General features: G+C 44.0%; 1 protein-coding gene across 4 annotated transcripts in view; it reads left to right on the top strand.

Annotated features, from left to right (window-relative positions):
- The window catches only part of bahd1 (bromo adjacent homology domain containing 1), a 34376-nt gene extending 20803 nt beyond the window's left edge, over positions 1-13573 (top strand). For all 4 annotated transcript variants that reach the window (XM_037071222.1, XM_037071225.1, XM_037071223.1 and 1 more), the window contains exons 2-7: positions 506-2237; positions 5648-6057; positions 6350-6509; positions 6599-6678; positions 8464-8555; positions 8843-13573. In XM_037071222.1, coding sequence (XP_036927117.1) covers positions 617-2237; positions 5648-6057; positions 6350-6509; positions 6599-6678; positions 8464-8555; positions 8843-9035 — 2556 coding nt within the window. In that variant the 5' untranslated portion in view covers positions 506-616 and the 3' untranslated portion in view covers positions 9036-13573. The remainder of the gene's footprint in view (positions 1-505; positions 2238-5647; positions 6058-6349; positions 6510-6598; positions 6679-8463; positions 8556-8842) is intronic.
- The last annotated feature ends 735 nt before the right edge of the window (positions 13574-14308 follow it).

Here is a 14308-nt window from a genome sequence, read left to right as displayed (position 1 = left end):
TGATATTTGATTTTGTCATAGCACTGATGAAGTGCTTTTGAGGAGATTTCCACGCCGCCTCCGAACAGGTTGCGGTAACGCCTCACAACTCCCCTCTCCCCCTCAAAGAAAGCCTGTGTTGCAAGATTTGACTCATGTCTGTGCAAGAGACCTGAGACAAAGGCGTTTTTTAAAGTGTCTGTGTGCTCAGCTCTCTGTACTTTTGTAACCTCTGCGTTTTGAAGTTTCTCTCCTACGTCCCCGCTTTTACTTTCAGGTATCTCTTGACTTTATTTTACCATTTTATCGTGTTTGCTTTCAGCTGTACAGCAGCCGTTGCTGGTGAAAAAACACGGAAGTTTCTGAATTTGATGCTTCGTAGTTAAATGCTTTAAATAAGGAAACAGCAGGGGGACTTTGGTTGTGAAGAATTTATAGAAAATTAATGTGTTAAACACTTAATTAGCGTCTCTGTGGCTTAAGCTTTAAACTTAACTGTATGATCTGTGTCTCCCCGTGGACCCAGGTGCTGATCCATGATGATGCTCACTGCAGGGTCTCTCTGAGCTCAACACCACCATCGTACGACCCTGTGGATGAAGAGAAGAAGGTGGATCTTCCTGTGGATGCTGAGACCATGGTGAAAGCTCAGCGGAGCCAGCCTGTGAAATGCAGGAAGCCCCTAAAGGAGAAGGGAGGCAAGGGCAACGGAGGTGGTGCGACGAAAGGGAAGGAGAGAAAGAATGAGATGAGAGGAAAGAAGAGGAAGGATAAGAAAGAGTCACACCGACACAGGAAGAAGACGCTGGCAGTGGGTGATGCAGAGGCACTGGACTGCTGCGTCCTGCTCACCCGTCTGGAGGAGAAAGGAGACGTGGGTAAGGAAAAGAACGCACCAAAAACGGGGAAACAAAAGAGCGTTAAAGTCAAAAAGAAGCTGCACTCCAGCTCCATTCAAAGACGGACCAAATCTGGATTTAAGAAAACTTCCACAGCCAATCAGAAAGCACCGGAACCAAAAATCAACCAATCTGACGCCTTACTCATGTTTCCCGCGCCTGTCTTTGAGCCCCGTAGGCGGAGAATGGCGTCTCTGAACGCGGAGGCTGTCAACAGCCTGCTGCTCTACAGAGACGACTCTCTCACGTCAGCTCTCTCAAAGAAACTGCTGCCTGCTAATGAAGATCCAGCTAAAACTGAACATAGAGGTCATAAAACCAAAAAGGTTCCTTCAGAAGGGAAAGCGGACCCAAAAGAGAGACCTAAAAAACAGAGGCGGTCAGCAGTGGAGGCTCAAGAAATCGACTGGTGTGCTTTGTTTGCACCGACGCCCCGACGTCAGGCCGGCCTCACCGCTGCGACGCTGCTCAAGCTCACCAGTGCCGTGTACGGACCCAAACGGCAAAAGAAGACGGAGCCCAAGCCGGGAAGTGCAGGCGAAGCAGCAGCTACGACTCAGGATGAGATGAGCGGGAAGCTGGCGTGTGGAGAAACGGCGCTGACCAAAAGACGAACACGTCCCAAACACGAGGACCAACTGAAGCACAGAAAACAGGGTACAGAGGAGCCGGTTCATTCCCTGCCGGGCTCGACCTTCCAGGGCTGCTGTAGTTTGTGTAAAAGCGAGGCTTTGGACCCGGAGTGGAAGGGCACCGCGGGAGGAGAGGATTGTCTCAAACATTCGCTCCACCGTGGCTCTTCGCTGGGGTTCCCGTTGAAAACAATCAAAGAGGAGCAGGTGGAGGCCGAGGTGTCCTCCTGCTACTGCTGCTCCCAGGAGAGGTGCGTCGAGTACTGTCACAGACTCGCCCTCTTCCTGGAGGACAAGACCTTCAAGGAACCAGAGGATGGCTCACTGTCCGAGGTGTTCCACCACCACCACCACCACCATCACCACCATCACCACCACCTTCAGGCCACCCACCCAGCAGCCATAACCATCAGCCCGCACACGTACACCTGCTTCCCCGGCTACTACGTTCACTTCAGCCACCCGGACAACTCCCCCTCCCCCATATCACCCCTCACGTTATGCCCAAGAAGCGGCAAGAGAGCCAAGCTGCTCCCGAGCACCAGTCCGCAGCCCTCAGGGATTACCCATCCAGTGTACTGCTGCACCTCAGTGGAGGCGTGCTACGGAGAGCCCTGCAGGATCAAGGGCTACTCTTCCTACACCAGTGTGATTCCAGCCATCACCAGAGGAGGGTGCTCCTTCAGCCCCACAGACTGCACCGCGTGCAACCACGGCATCAAAAGAGGTGAGCGGACACATGATCGACGTTAGTAGGTTTACTTTCTGTCAAGCATCAGCAGTGTGTCAGCGTTGTTTTCCGAGGATTTCAACGGGATGAGTTAATGCACAGGTATCTGTCACGGACGCACTTATGTAACCGCTGATGTGAGACAAGAGGACAGGAGTGAGTCCATCACGTCTTTCTCTCTGATTGTTGAACAGTCAAAGGATGTGAGGCAGTGATGTAATGAAGGTGAACTTGAATTTTGAGCTTAAAGGTCTGACCGTGGTCTTAGCGGCTTGACAAAGAGTTTGTGCCACAGGGTTCACTTATTTGCCTTTTTTCTGAAGCTTTCAGTCACATCAGCTTGAATAATTTACAAGTACACGTATAAATGGGCAAAAATGAGCGACAGAATTCAAGATTGTTGACATCCTGTTGGGGCGAATTTGAAAAAAGTCTGAGTTTTCCAGCACATTTAGCCCCTGGAAAAAACTGCATTGCATTACAATTGGGCCTTCATAGCTACGAATAATAAATAAGTTTCTGTGCACATAACATACAAAAAGGCTGCGACAAAAGAGGATACTTAAACACATCCAGACTAAGAATCCAAAAAACTGACAAAACCTTGATGTCCTCAAAAAAAGAACTTGTTTTTGATAGTCAAAATACATGCAGTGGTGTGAGACGGTGAAGCCCAGACATCATGGAGTGCTGATTAAAAGGTCACTCCAGCAATTTTGTGTTGTTTAGCGACATTATCAGAGGGATTTTCTCCGACTATAGGGAGCTCCCCGCAGAGCCACAAAAGAAACTAAAGTTGCTGAACTTGAGTAGAACCATCAACCCCTTTAAATAAGACAGTCAGACTTCCTAATTAAATATTCAACATTAATGAGCGCACTATAGTGATAATCTTATTTTGCGGGTGGTGCTCCCCTCCTAACCCGGCTGCCAAAGCGGCACAATGTGTTGAGAATAGCTATTATTGTTGGGCTGTTTTTTTAAATGTCCCGTTTTGGAATGTCACTTGAGTGGGAGGTAACAACAAAAAAAAAAAAATCAGATAAAGGGCAAGACCTCTTTTGTCTAAGTTTGAATACAAGCTGCCAGACAGTGAATACAAGGCCTGTGCAGCTGAAACCTAATGAGCTGATTGTATGAGCTCCAGTGTCAGCAGTTGGTGACTGTGTTTGAGTCAGAGACGTGAGGCAGAACAGGAAAACTCTTTGTGGTGTGTGTGTGTGTTTGTGTGCGTGTCCGTGTGTGTGTGTGAATGTGTGTGTGTGCGCATGTGTGTGTGTGTGTGTGTGTGTGTGCATGTGTGTGCCTTAATGTGCAAATGTGTGGTTAAAAACACCTGAACGTGACCTCAAAACAACACTAATAGCACAGGAACTCACACCAGAGTACTGCTGCACCTCAGCTGCTCTCTCCCCCTCCCCAAAATCAGGTCAGGCTGTGAGGAGGGTTGAGACTCTTGTCTAAAACAACACCGACAGCCTTCATCGCAGCGGCGATCTTCACAAATAGCCCCTTTTCGTTGCAGGCGTTTTGACATGTCACAGGTGTGAAAAGTAGAATTAATGACGGCTGAATTCCAGCTAGCTGCATCTAGGACACGCGAATAGAGCAGATCCATTGTTAATGTCGTTAGCAACGCCCGTGCTCCTCCTGCCCTGACGAGTCAAAAGGTCTTACTGTGAAAAGACCTGTTGTCCGCCCACACAGGCGTTTCCACTTTTCCTGCCTGATGAGACTCTCCTCTCAGCACAGGTCAGGTTTGACTGACGTCTCCCTCGCTCTCCCGTTCGTTCTGCTGCACCTGTTGGGGCGAAACAGCTCGTACATGGACTTGGGCGACATCGTGTCATTCACAGCCAGTCTGCGCCCGACAAACGCCCATGCAGAGGTCTAATTAGCCATGAAAACACCCGTGTGGGCGTGCGGCTGAAATAAAATAATGATATAATTACGTATTAATGTTCCTATGCAGCAGTTGCAGAGGTATTCACACCATTTACCTAAAGCAGCGCTATGTAACAGAAGAGAACCAACGTTCATGCTTTCATAAATCAAATCAAATGTAACCACTGCAACCAGGGGTTGTGATATTGTTGCCACTAACATCACAGAGTGAGTTCACTGTCTTTATGAATCTATTGTACTCTATTGCGTAATCACCACATTTGACCACAGTTTACCAAATGTGCGTGCGGCTCTGTCTTTTTCCTACATCCATCGTCCATACTCTTCTATTCAGCTATTTGCTGAAAACATTCTGCTTAAGATAGAGGATAAAAATACTTTAAACATACTGCACAAGTATAATCAGCACATTAGGAGCATATTAAGCATGGGCTTTTAGCCAATCACTAGTCAGGGCTGACTGCATCTTGATTGATTCTAATAGAGCATGATGGAAATGCTTGTCCTGAGTAATATCGAAATTGTGAAAAAGTGAAAAAGTCTCTAAATGTAAATGTTTGATTATGTTTTTGAGTAATACAGTAGTAAAGGTTTCAGCATACAGTTTTAAAATGCTCCTTTACAAGTGAAAGTACAGAAGTATCAGCAGCAAAACGTAATCTGTTTTGATTATTGTTTGGTATATTTTGTAATCTGATTACGTAATCCTAAATACGTAGCGACAAGTTCATTCATTTGCTGTTGGACAAGGGTGCAAAACAAAAAAAGAGTGTTTGTCATTCCTTCATGCTACAACAATATAGAACGTATATACAGTTATCTATGTAAACGTGTAATCTGTTACTGCCCAGCCTGCCCACTGGCTTATCAATACAGATATGCAGCGTTTTAACTTAAGGACGGTTGAATCTGTAACAACGTATCAGATTTTATTTGTTCATCGAAGGTTTTGTGCTTAAAATCATCTTAACTTATACTTAATAGGTACACACCTATCAGTGTGCTGGATGCATCTAATAACATAACCTATATTATATACTGTACCTGACCTATATTTGTTAATTGTTCAGCTGGCTAAGGAATTGCTGCTGCGGAGCTGAGATATCACGCTGAAAACAATGTGTCATGATTTCATCTTAATGTCGACGCCACAGCTATGTCACGGGAGTGTGCACAGCCTGCTATTACTTCACACAGTTAGTGCCGGTGTTTATCACTGTCAGCTTTTAAAGGGCTGTCTAGTGTGTGTGTGTGTGTGTGTGTGTGTGTGTGTGTGTGTGCGCGTGTGTGTGTGTGGCTGCTCCGTTTAAGGCTATAATTGACCTTAATTGAGGCTCTGCTTTGTTTTTTTCTGCAGCATCAGCAGAACTAATAACAACTGAGCGCCGTCCATGTCTCCCATTATGTAACCTTGTTAAAGATGGTTGATCACTGTCGCTGCTCCTTTAAGGACTGCGTTTCGCTGCCACTCTGCCTCATTATCTCTTCTGTTCCTTCCTCAGACGACTACTCATCAACACTCAATGACCATCACAGCCCCTCCTCCATCCCCATCTGTCCCAGCCCCAGAATCCTCACTGGTTGCCCCATTCCCACTGTGCCTCCAGCCGGCCAATCAGTGCCCCACGTTCAGACTCCGCTGTCCGACCCCAGCCAACCACAGCCTCCGCTGCAGGTGGCGAAGGAGTGTCCGCAGAGTGCCAAGTCGCCCAGCGGGTCGAGGTCTGGCGCGCGCAGCACCGGCAGCATCAGCTCGGCTGTCTGCCCTCTCAACAGGGACAAGAAACAGAAGCTCGGCTCTGCCAGCGTCGGAGAGCGAACGGTTGCCAAGCAGCCGAAGAACAGCCACCAGAAAACCACCAACGGCTGGCAGCCAGTCGGCCTGCCCTTTCAGAAGGAGGTTTTCTCAGTGGTACGTAGAGAAAGTCATGCTGGTGCGTTGTGATACGACCACGATGGTGCCGCTTGTAATTAAATATGGTGTAATTTAATGAACCCAGGTGTCTAGAGGGAGTTTGGGATGATTTATCACACGCTTGTCACTGTGTTTTGAGTTTCATCCAAACACCTGACTGTCCACATTTCTCCTAAGACTCAGAAGTCATTAAAATCACACCCTAGAGCTCTTTACTCCGCAGCTTCTCACAGCTTATCAGTTTCTTGGCTGCTTGAGGAGTCAGTATTTCTGCTGCCTTTGTTCCCAGGAAGAGGAGGCTCTGGTGCTGAGGAGGTGTTACGAAGGAGTCCAGAGGGACGGGGATCTGATCCGGGTCAGAGACACTGTTCTGCTGAAATCTGGACCTAGGAAGAAGTCTCTGCCTTATGTGGCCAAGATCTCAGCTCTGTGGGAAGAGCCAGAATCAGGTAGGACACATGCTCTGCACAATTGATATGATAATAACAGGCTCCAGAGGTGAAGTGAACCACATTTTTTTTTTCTTTCTCTTCTTCAGGAGAGCTGATGATGAGTTTGTTTTGGTACTACCGTCCCGAACACACACAGGGGGGGCGCAACCCCGATATACATTGTGAGGTGAGGAGCACATCCTTTTAATCTGGTTTCTGAGTGGTCGGCCGAACAGATGGTGCATTCCATTCACGTAAGAAGTCAAAGCTGGGAATGATGTCGTACCGAGGTTGACTAGTACAAGCTGGAAAATCAAAAAATCTAGACGGGTTTGCCACACAAACATCAGTGCTGCCATATTTTGCCATTGCCATTTGCCATAGGGTCTACGCAATCCTGATTTAGGATTCAGGTTGGCGATTCAGGGTCCTAAGATAAGATAGGATGTTTTCTGATATGCAGTTATCAAGCATGTTTCTGTAATATCAGAACTCTTAAATGTCATCCTAAACTGAGATAAAATGGGATTTCAGACTTAAGATACATAACCATCAGTTGAAGTGACTTTTAAAACTGGCTGACATTTTAAATGATAAGGCTGACATTATTATGATATTAGTTATTATCAACAAATCCCTTGAACAGACCAAAGCCAACATCTCATTGATCCCCATTCACAAGTGCCATCTGTGTATACAACGGCTGCTATAGCTTATTCCTCTGTGTCATCAACCTCCATTGTTATCCAGATACTGTTAGAAACAACAAGCCACACGGCTCCTCTGGGTGACATGCCCCTTCATTATCATAGACATGGCCCTTAAGTTATTTTGAGCTAATCCCACGCACGCACGCACACACACACACACACACACACACACACACACACACACACACACAGTCCTGCTGTTGTCAGTACTCTACCAGTGTGACAAATGCGTATTAATCCACAGCTGAAGAAAGTCTGCTGCAAATGGCCTAATTACACTATCTGCCAATAAACATTCCTATTTAAACTCATCTCTTTTTCCAAACGAAACTATGTATTTTTGATTTGACAGATTTTCAGTAGGAACAAATGGTTTTGTAGCAGGCGGGGTAGGGAAGCTGGAAGTTATCGAGAAAATGATCAAGCATTGTTGGTTTTGGACTTTTCATGAGATTTATTGACAACAAACAAATCTGCTGGTAAGTGTCCGTGTTATAATCCTCATAATACAATCCAAAGTGCCTCCATATAAGGAAATAATAGTCACGTACGGTGGTTTTTCAGCCTGATCTTTAACACGTTTTCCTCATACCCCGGCTCATTGTTGTGACTTCTTCTCTGTCTTATTTCCTCTCGTCTAAGAAAACACTTTAATTGTGGGATCATTTTGCAACACAGTAATGTTCACGCCTCTTTCCATTTAACTCGGCCTTCCAGTTGTTCCTATTTATACACTGTGTGTTTGCCTCAAGAGGAAAATTACGATTCAAGAGCAGACTTCCAAGATTTTGGCTTAAGCCAGCAACAGAGAAGTGTGTCTGAAAGAGATGGGAGCAACTGAACAAACACACATGCACACAGGCAGGCACACATGTTGAGTAGCGGCTTCTGTTGCGCTTGCTTCCTGTTGTCAGTCATCTCCCAGAGGAGCAAGTTGCACTTTATTAAATCTCCAGAAACAATAAACCGCATGAAGTCTGTCGTTTCTCAGCTGCGCCAACAAACAACCAAACACGTCATGGCATCAGTGTGGAAGCAGTAGCACGGCAGCAGCATCTTTCTCCTGTGAATCCGTCCTCACATCTGGAAGTGAAGGTGATCGCGTTCGGTGAAATGTACAGATGTTGTCTTTTAAAGCCCCCCTGTGTACATGAGAGGGCCTGTGAAGGCTTTAGAGGATCAAATGTTTTAATTTTGAGCCTTGGTGGAAGACAGGTTTGTTTGTTTTGTTTTTTTTCAACAAACAACTTTCTTCTCTCCAGAACGAGGTCTTTGCATCTCGTCACCAGGATGTGAACAGCGTGGCCTGCATTGAAGACAAATGCTATGTCCTAACATTGGCACAGTATTGCCGGTAAGAGAGAAAAGCATTTTTACCTTTTTCATTGTGGCTTTAGCATATTTATTTGAAGTATTTCTCCTGCACGAAAAAAACGTATTGCTTTTGAAAGATTACATGGTATCTGCTGAGAAAAGTCGACAGCGCTCCTTTTTGAAGCTTTTTTTTCAAACACCCACTGGATTAACTTAAAAAGAAAAAAAAAAACCTTGTTTGAAATGATGTTTAACATGAAAAGCAGGCAGGTCTCCTCAGATCCTTAGACGGCTGGTTGTTGATTGAGTTTGACGTTCTTTCTGCAGATTTTGTGCCTTGGTGAAACGCCGTAGGGACGGCGTACGCGACAGCGCCGCCTCCCTCGTGGTGCCACCCGTTGTTGGCAGCGCCATGCCCACCCACCACTGTGTGCCCGATGACGTCGACCCGGAGCTGGTGTTTTTCTGTCGACACGTCTATGACTTCCGCTACGGACGCCTCCTCAAGAACCTGCAGTAGCATCTGGCGGGGCGCGACACGTGATGCTGTGGGACGTGAGATAATGTTACTCTGGTTTCATCCTCCACGACTTTAATTAGCTACGCACCTACCTGCTGCCTGTGTGAGAGGAACTGGAAGTTCAGGATGAAGGATGAGAGATGAGCTGTTCTTTGATGATTTTTTTTTTTTTAACTCTCTTGTTCATACTTACATGCCACACATTTATTTAGTACACGTAATGGTCTGACATATTGTATAAGAGTTATTATGGCGGTGTAAATGGTCTTTATCATACATGGCTCTCTGGTGTCGTAGCGGCTGTGTGAAGAACCTGAACGTACTCTGCTGTAGAAAATGCTACTGTAGCTCTTAGAAAATGTGACATTTGGTAGATACGAAGAGAAGTTGATGTTACATGTGAATTACTGTCTGCCTGACAGATATCAGACACCCAGTGTGTCTCGATGATGCGCCATGGCTAAAGAAAATTTGATGCATATCGTGCCACATCAGTTCCTGAAGAGAGACGAGAAGCTAAGAGGTTTCAGAGTGACTGGAGATTTAATCGCATTTGTCATTTGGTTCCTCAGTAATTTGCAGCTGCTCAGTTTTCTACGAGGCACTGCAGGCGGAGGTCTTCCAGAAGAGCTCCAGTGTTGTTATTTGGGAAGTTTGCTGTCACGCTGTCTAGCTTGAGGGTTAGATGAAAAGATTTATACTACACTCAAGTCTGTCTGGTGAATATGAAGCTACTGCCAGCCGCCAGTAAGTTCAGCTCAGCATACAGGTTGGAAAAAAAGCGAAAGGGTTTTCTGAAGTTAGCTTTTTTCACTGGCTTTGGACAGAGCTGGGCTATCTTAGGTTAGCTTAGCTTTATTGTACCATAGTTTTGCTTTGGTAAGCACAAAGACCACACCTTTGCTCTAAACCAAACTAACCGGCGGCTGGCTTCTGCTACATATTTAGACGACGAGTGGTATTGATGTTCTAATCTAAATCTTTGCGAGAAAGCAGATTAGTGTATTCTCCAATTCTTAAACAGTTATTATTATTTAGAGGGACAGTTTACCCCAAAATCGGAAATTTTCCTCTGACCTGTGGTGCTATTCATCCATTTCTGTTGAATTTTTCAAATGTATTTATTTGGCGCTCTGAGCACCACAAGCCATCTAGTTCCATTGTATTAGAGAGAATGCAGACGTCTCTGCGGTCGATATCTCAACAACTCCAAACCTAAACAACTGCGATGAATAGATAGCACTGTAAGAGGAAAAATATACATGATTTCATTGTGAGCTGTCCCTTTTTTCGATCAGAAGGTTCGATTGAATCAAGTTTAACTTTTTTCTTTTTCCACTGATTAATTACACGCACACCAAACGATGAAATGTTGGCGTGGCTGCGTCTCTCGTGACCTCACGAGAATTACAAGTTCTATGTCATATCTGTAACTCTGAGATTCCCCTCTGCGGTGACTTTCACAATTCTGTACTGACCTGCACTCTACAGAGATAGCACAGCTCAGCTGATTTGATTTTTCGCAGTGTGAAGATGTCCAGTGAGCCCTGCATTGAGGGGCTTTCTGTTATGCCAATGCTTAGGAATATTTTACTTTCTCAAAGCTGTTTCGCCGAAGGTGTGATTTGACATCCGGCGTCAGCTGACTGTATATTTGCATTTATATATCTGGATGAGTGTCTGTTCATGGCAGATGGCATCAGTTAGTCACCTATATTCTTGTTTGTTCACCGATGAGACGGTGAGTAATGTATTCAGTGTAGCATTTAGATTCTGTGATGATGATGATTCATTCCTATGTTTGAGAGAAGATATGTATTTATTTCTGTACTGAGAAAATATAATTTATTTTCAGAAGATAATTTTAACAAAATAGAGTTTTTAGATGAGTGGCTTTCATTCCTGTTTAGAGAGGAGGTCGAGGCTGTCTCCCCCTCTTAGCTGCACTGTCTGAGATGAAAAGTGTGTGAGTCATTCGCGATAGTATTTCTGTAACCGATTGAGCTTGCTTGCCCAATACGAACCTACTAAATGTTGTGTTGAGATGTGTGAAGTCCCCCGGGGGACACATTCAGAGTATTTGGAAGGATCTTGGATACAGTTTTTTTTGAAGGACACCTGCAAACGTGTGACCAGAAATGCTTAACCTGCAGGACCAAACCGCACCTTGGCCTCTCCCAGCTCCCTGCCGTTCTCCTGTCACTCCGCAGATGATAAAGCTTTTGCCTCTTCACCTTTTTAAATGCCGACTTTTGCGATGATTTAAGCCCGACCTTGCCATTAGCCTGTGCCCTTGATCTTGCTGCCTTAGAGAACATTCCCAGCCTTTCATTTAGAAACATGCACCGATATCAGACCTGGGGTAATGAAGCTTTTTTTTTTTTTTTTAAGCGTGCTGATCCAAATTCCTAGACGCAGGTCCATCGACAAGAGTCTGCCGACGTTTGATTAAATTTAAAATGACACCCAACGCTCAACGTTTTGTGAAATATGCTCAATTACTTTCTTGTGGGGAGTTAAACAAGAAGATTGATACCACGCTCGTACCTTGACGCTGCAGCGGATTATCCTAGTTTAGCATAAAGACTGCAGGGGGAAATCTGGCTTTGTTGGAAAACGCAACAAAATCCACAATCCAGCACCTGTAAAGCTCCCTAATTAGCACATTGTTTATAAAAAATGAAAGCAGAAAAACAAGTTTGCTGATGGCTGCTTTCAGTCTTTATGCAAGGCGAAGCTAATCGTCTGCCGGCTGCACATTCGTATTCGGTGCACGGACAGAAGGCGTGGTGGAGAATGATTAAGGTATTTCTCAAAGTCTTTTAACAATTGCTTAAAGGATAATTTCACCCAAAAATGAAAATTCAGCCTTTAATCCCTCACATACCCACGGAAGGTTGCATGAAGCTTCATTGTTATCAAGCCCCAGAGTTCAGTTGTGTTGTGTTACATTTTAAAACAAATCCCCATCCACTTCATTCGTTTAGCAGAATGCTCATTATGCTGTTAACCCCACTTAACCTGAGTAGATAATGACTGAACTTTCAGATTTGGGTGAACTTATCCTTTAAAGTTTGCAGTTTGGGCTTCCTGGAGAGCAGCGGTTGCAGTCAGCTTGAATCCCAGCAGTTGCAATGGATTACAGTTGTAACAAGTTTTCTATGGCGGACAAAAAAAAGCAAACAATGTCCAAAGAAACTTTTCTCAACATTTCCTTTCTCATAATCCTTCTCTCAACTGTCCATCTGTGCGCTCATTGTGTTCCAAACGATCCCATTTTGCCAAATCACAGTTAAAGATGCAGTATTTTTCATCAAGGTTGATAGCACAGCGAGAAAGCCGTGCACTCAGCCATATTTTGGTCAAATGGTGAGTTACTGAAAACACTGACGATACGGATGGACAGCAAGAATTTGCAGGATTGTTGGAGACGTTTTACCTCCACACCTTTCCTTGGATCCTATTTATTCGGCACGTTTTCAAGCTGACCGCAGCCGCTGCACATGAAAGAGGAAACTGCTCAGAGCCACCTTACAAGAGCAGCGGGTGATTATGTGAGTGTCAAAAGATAGATTTGGGTGGAGTATCACTTGAAAATGCCCACACCCTGCTGACTTCTGCTTTACTCCCTGTACAAAGGGTGGGGGCAGTTACATTTTGTGTGTTTTATTTTTGCAGAAATAGAACTTGCAATAATTAATTAATGGATTCATTTTTGACTTTGGACTGGAGCAAGGCTGCTCAGATTAATATTATAATTATTAATAATTATTGGTTAATTCGATAAATGGAAAAATAGAATAGACTCTGCTTCTCTCAGAAAACCAAAGGATATATAGCAGACTCTCTCCACTGACTGAAACATTATTATTATTATTTTTTAATAATGATGGTGGATGTACAGCAGTAAAAACCTACACAGCACAATACGACAAAGCAGAATTGGGTAAAACACATTTGGTTTGATTTGTTCCTGCAATTTAAAATCCCCCTCGGTGTTCTGAATCAGAGTTAGAGACCACACACAGCACATATTATGGCCTTAGGAATCACTCAGCAAAGTAATTATGTGTAATCAAGATGTGTGATACTTATGTCTTAATTGGTCCTCTGTGCCTGTTCCCATTAAGAGCATATATATATTCCAAGTGTTTTTTTTTTTTTCTCCTTTTTTTTCCCCTATCGAGAGAAGGACGAGCAGTTACTGTTGTTTTTTTTACCCACCTTCCAAATGCCTTCCATTTTTGTCAGATGACGCCGGTCTGATCTCGAATCACCACAAGGAAAGGTTTGCACCAAAAAAGCGAGAGAGCAGAGAAGGCATCGAAACATGACTTTCATTTCATCCCCAGGTGTACAAAAACCTAAACTTTGGTTCCTCTGATGTGAGTTTTATGTTCTTATTCTTTGCATGGCATTTTTTGGAAATATCTTGGAAATATTAATCACAGCACAGATTATTTGTATGGTTTCAAATGGACCTCTGTAATATAAGAAAAATATTTAATTGTAATAAATAATATATGAGTTTGAACATGTGTTTGAGAGATTTTTTTTTTTTTTTTATGGCTTGTGTTCGGTTTAATTGGCAGGTTGATGAGGTGTAGTAATAGTTAGTGGCCACATGGTGGCTCAGTTAGCCAATATTTTTTTTTTTGTACCTGATTGGTTTGATCAAATACAGTCGTCACAGTGATCAGGACACTGAGACTTTAAAGGCTTTCGACAAAACAACATTATTATTGATGTGTCAGACAATGTGCTCTACCCACAGGGCTCATGCAGGACTTGAAAGACTGTCAATATTAATTAATTACAGGCTTGCAGGATGAGCGGTATCCATATTAGAAACTTAATAAGGCTTGACAAGCTCCTGAGATAATCATGATTGAATCAATTCTTACAACATGTAGCTCTCATCGCTGCATCACTCAGCCAAATGTATATTGTCTGTTCATAAGGACAATTAGAAATGTATAGATTCCTGACAATGATCCATCGCCTGTGTGTGAAAGGAACTTGCCTTTTGTTGCATGAAAGGAATGTGGATTTAAGGAAAATCATATAAATTTGCATTTAGATTAGATTTAAAATGCAAAGAAAAATAATATTTCTTTAATCGACATAAATCAAAACCACTGTGTCATTTTTATTGCCTCACGCACTTCCCCTTTGTTTCCACATTTGTAATCCATTCATCTTTTCACACCTGACATGATTACCACCATTTATCTGTTACGCCGCGTAGATCCTGACAGGGAGAAACAAGAGTG

The sequence above is a fragment of the Acanthopagrus latus genome, chromosome 16 (genome assembly GCF_904848185.1).
Source record: "Acanthopagrus latus isolate v.2019 chromosome 16, fAcaLat1.1, whole genome shotgun sequence".
NCBI lineage: Eukaryota > Metazoa > Chordata > Actinopteri > Spariformes > Sparidae > Acanthopagrus > Acanthopagrus latus.
This window is presented reverse-complemented; position numbering and strand designations above follow the sequence as displayed.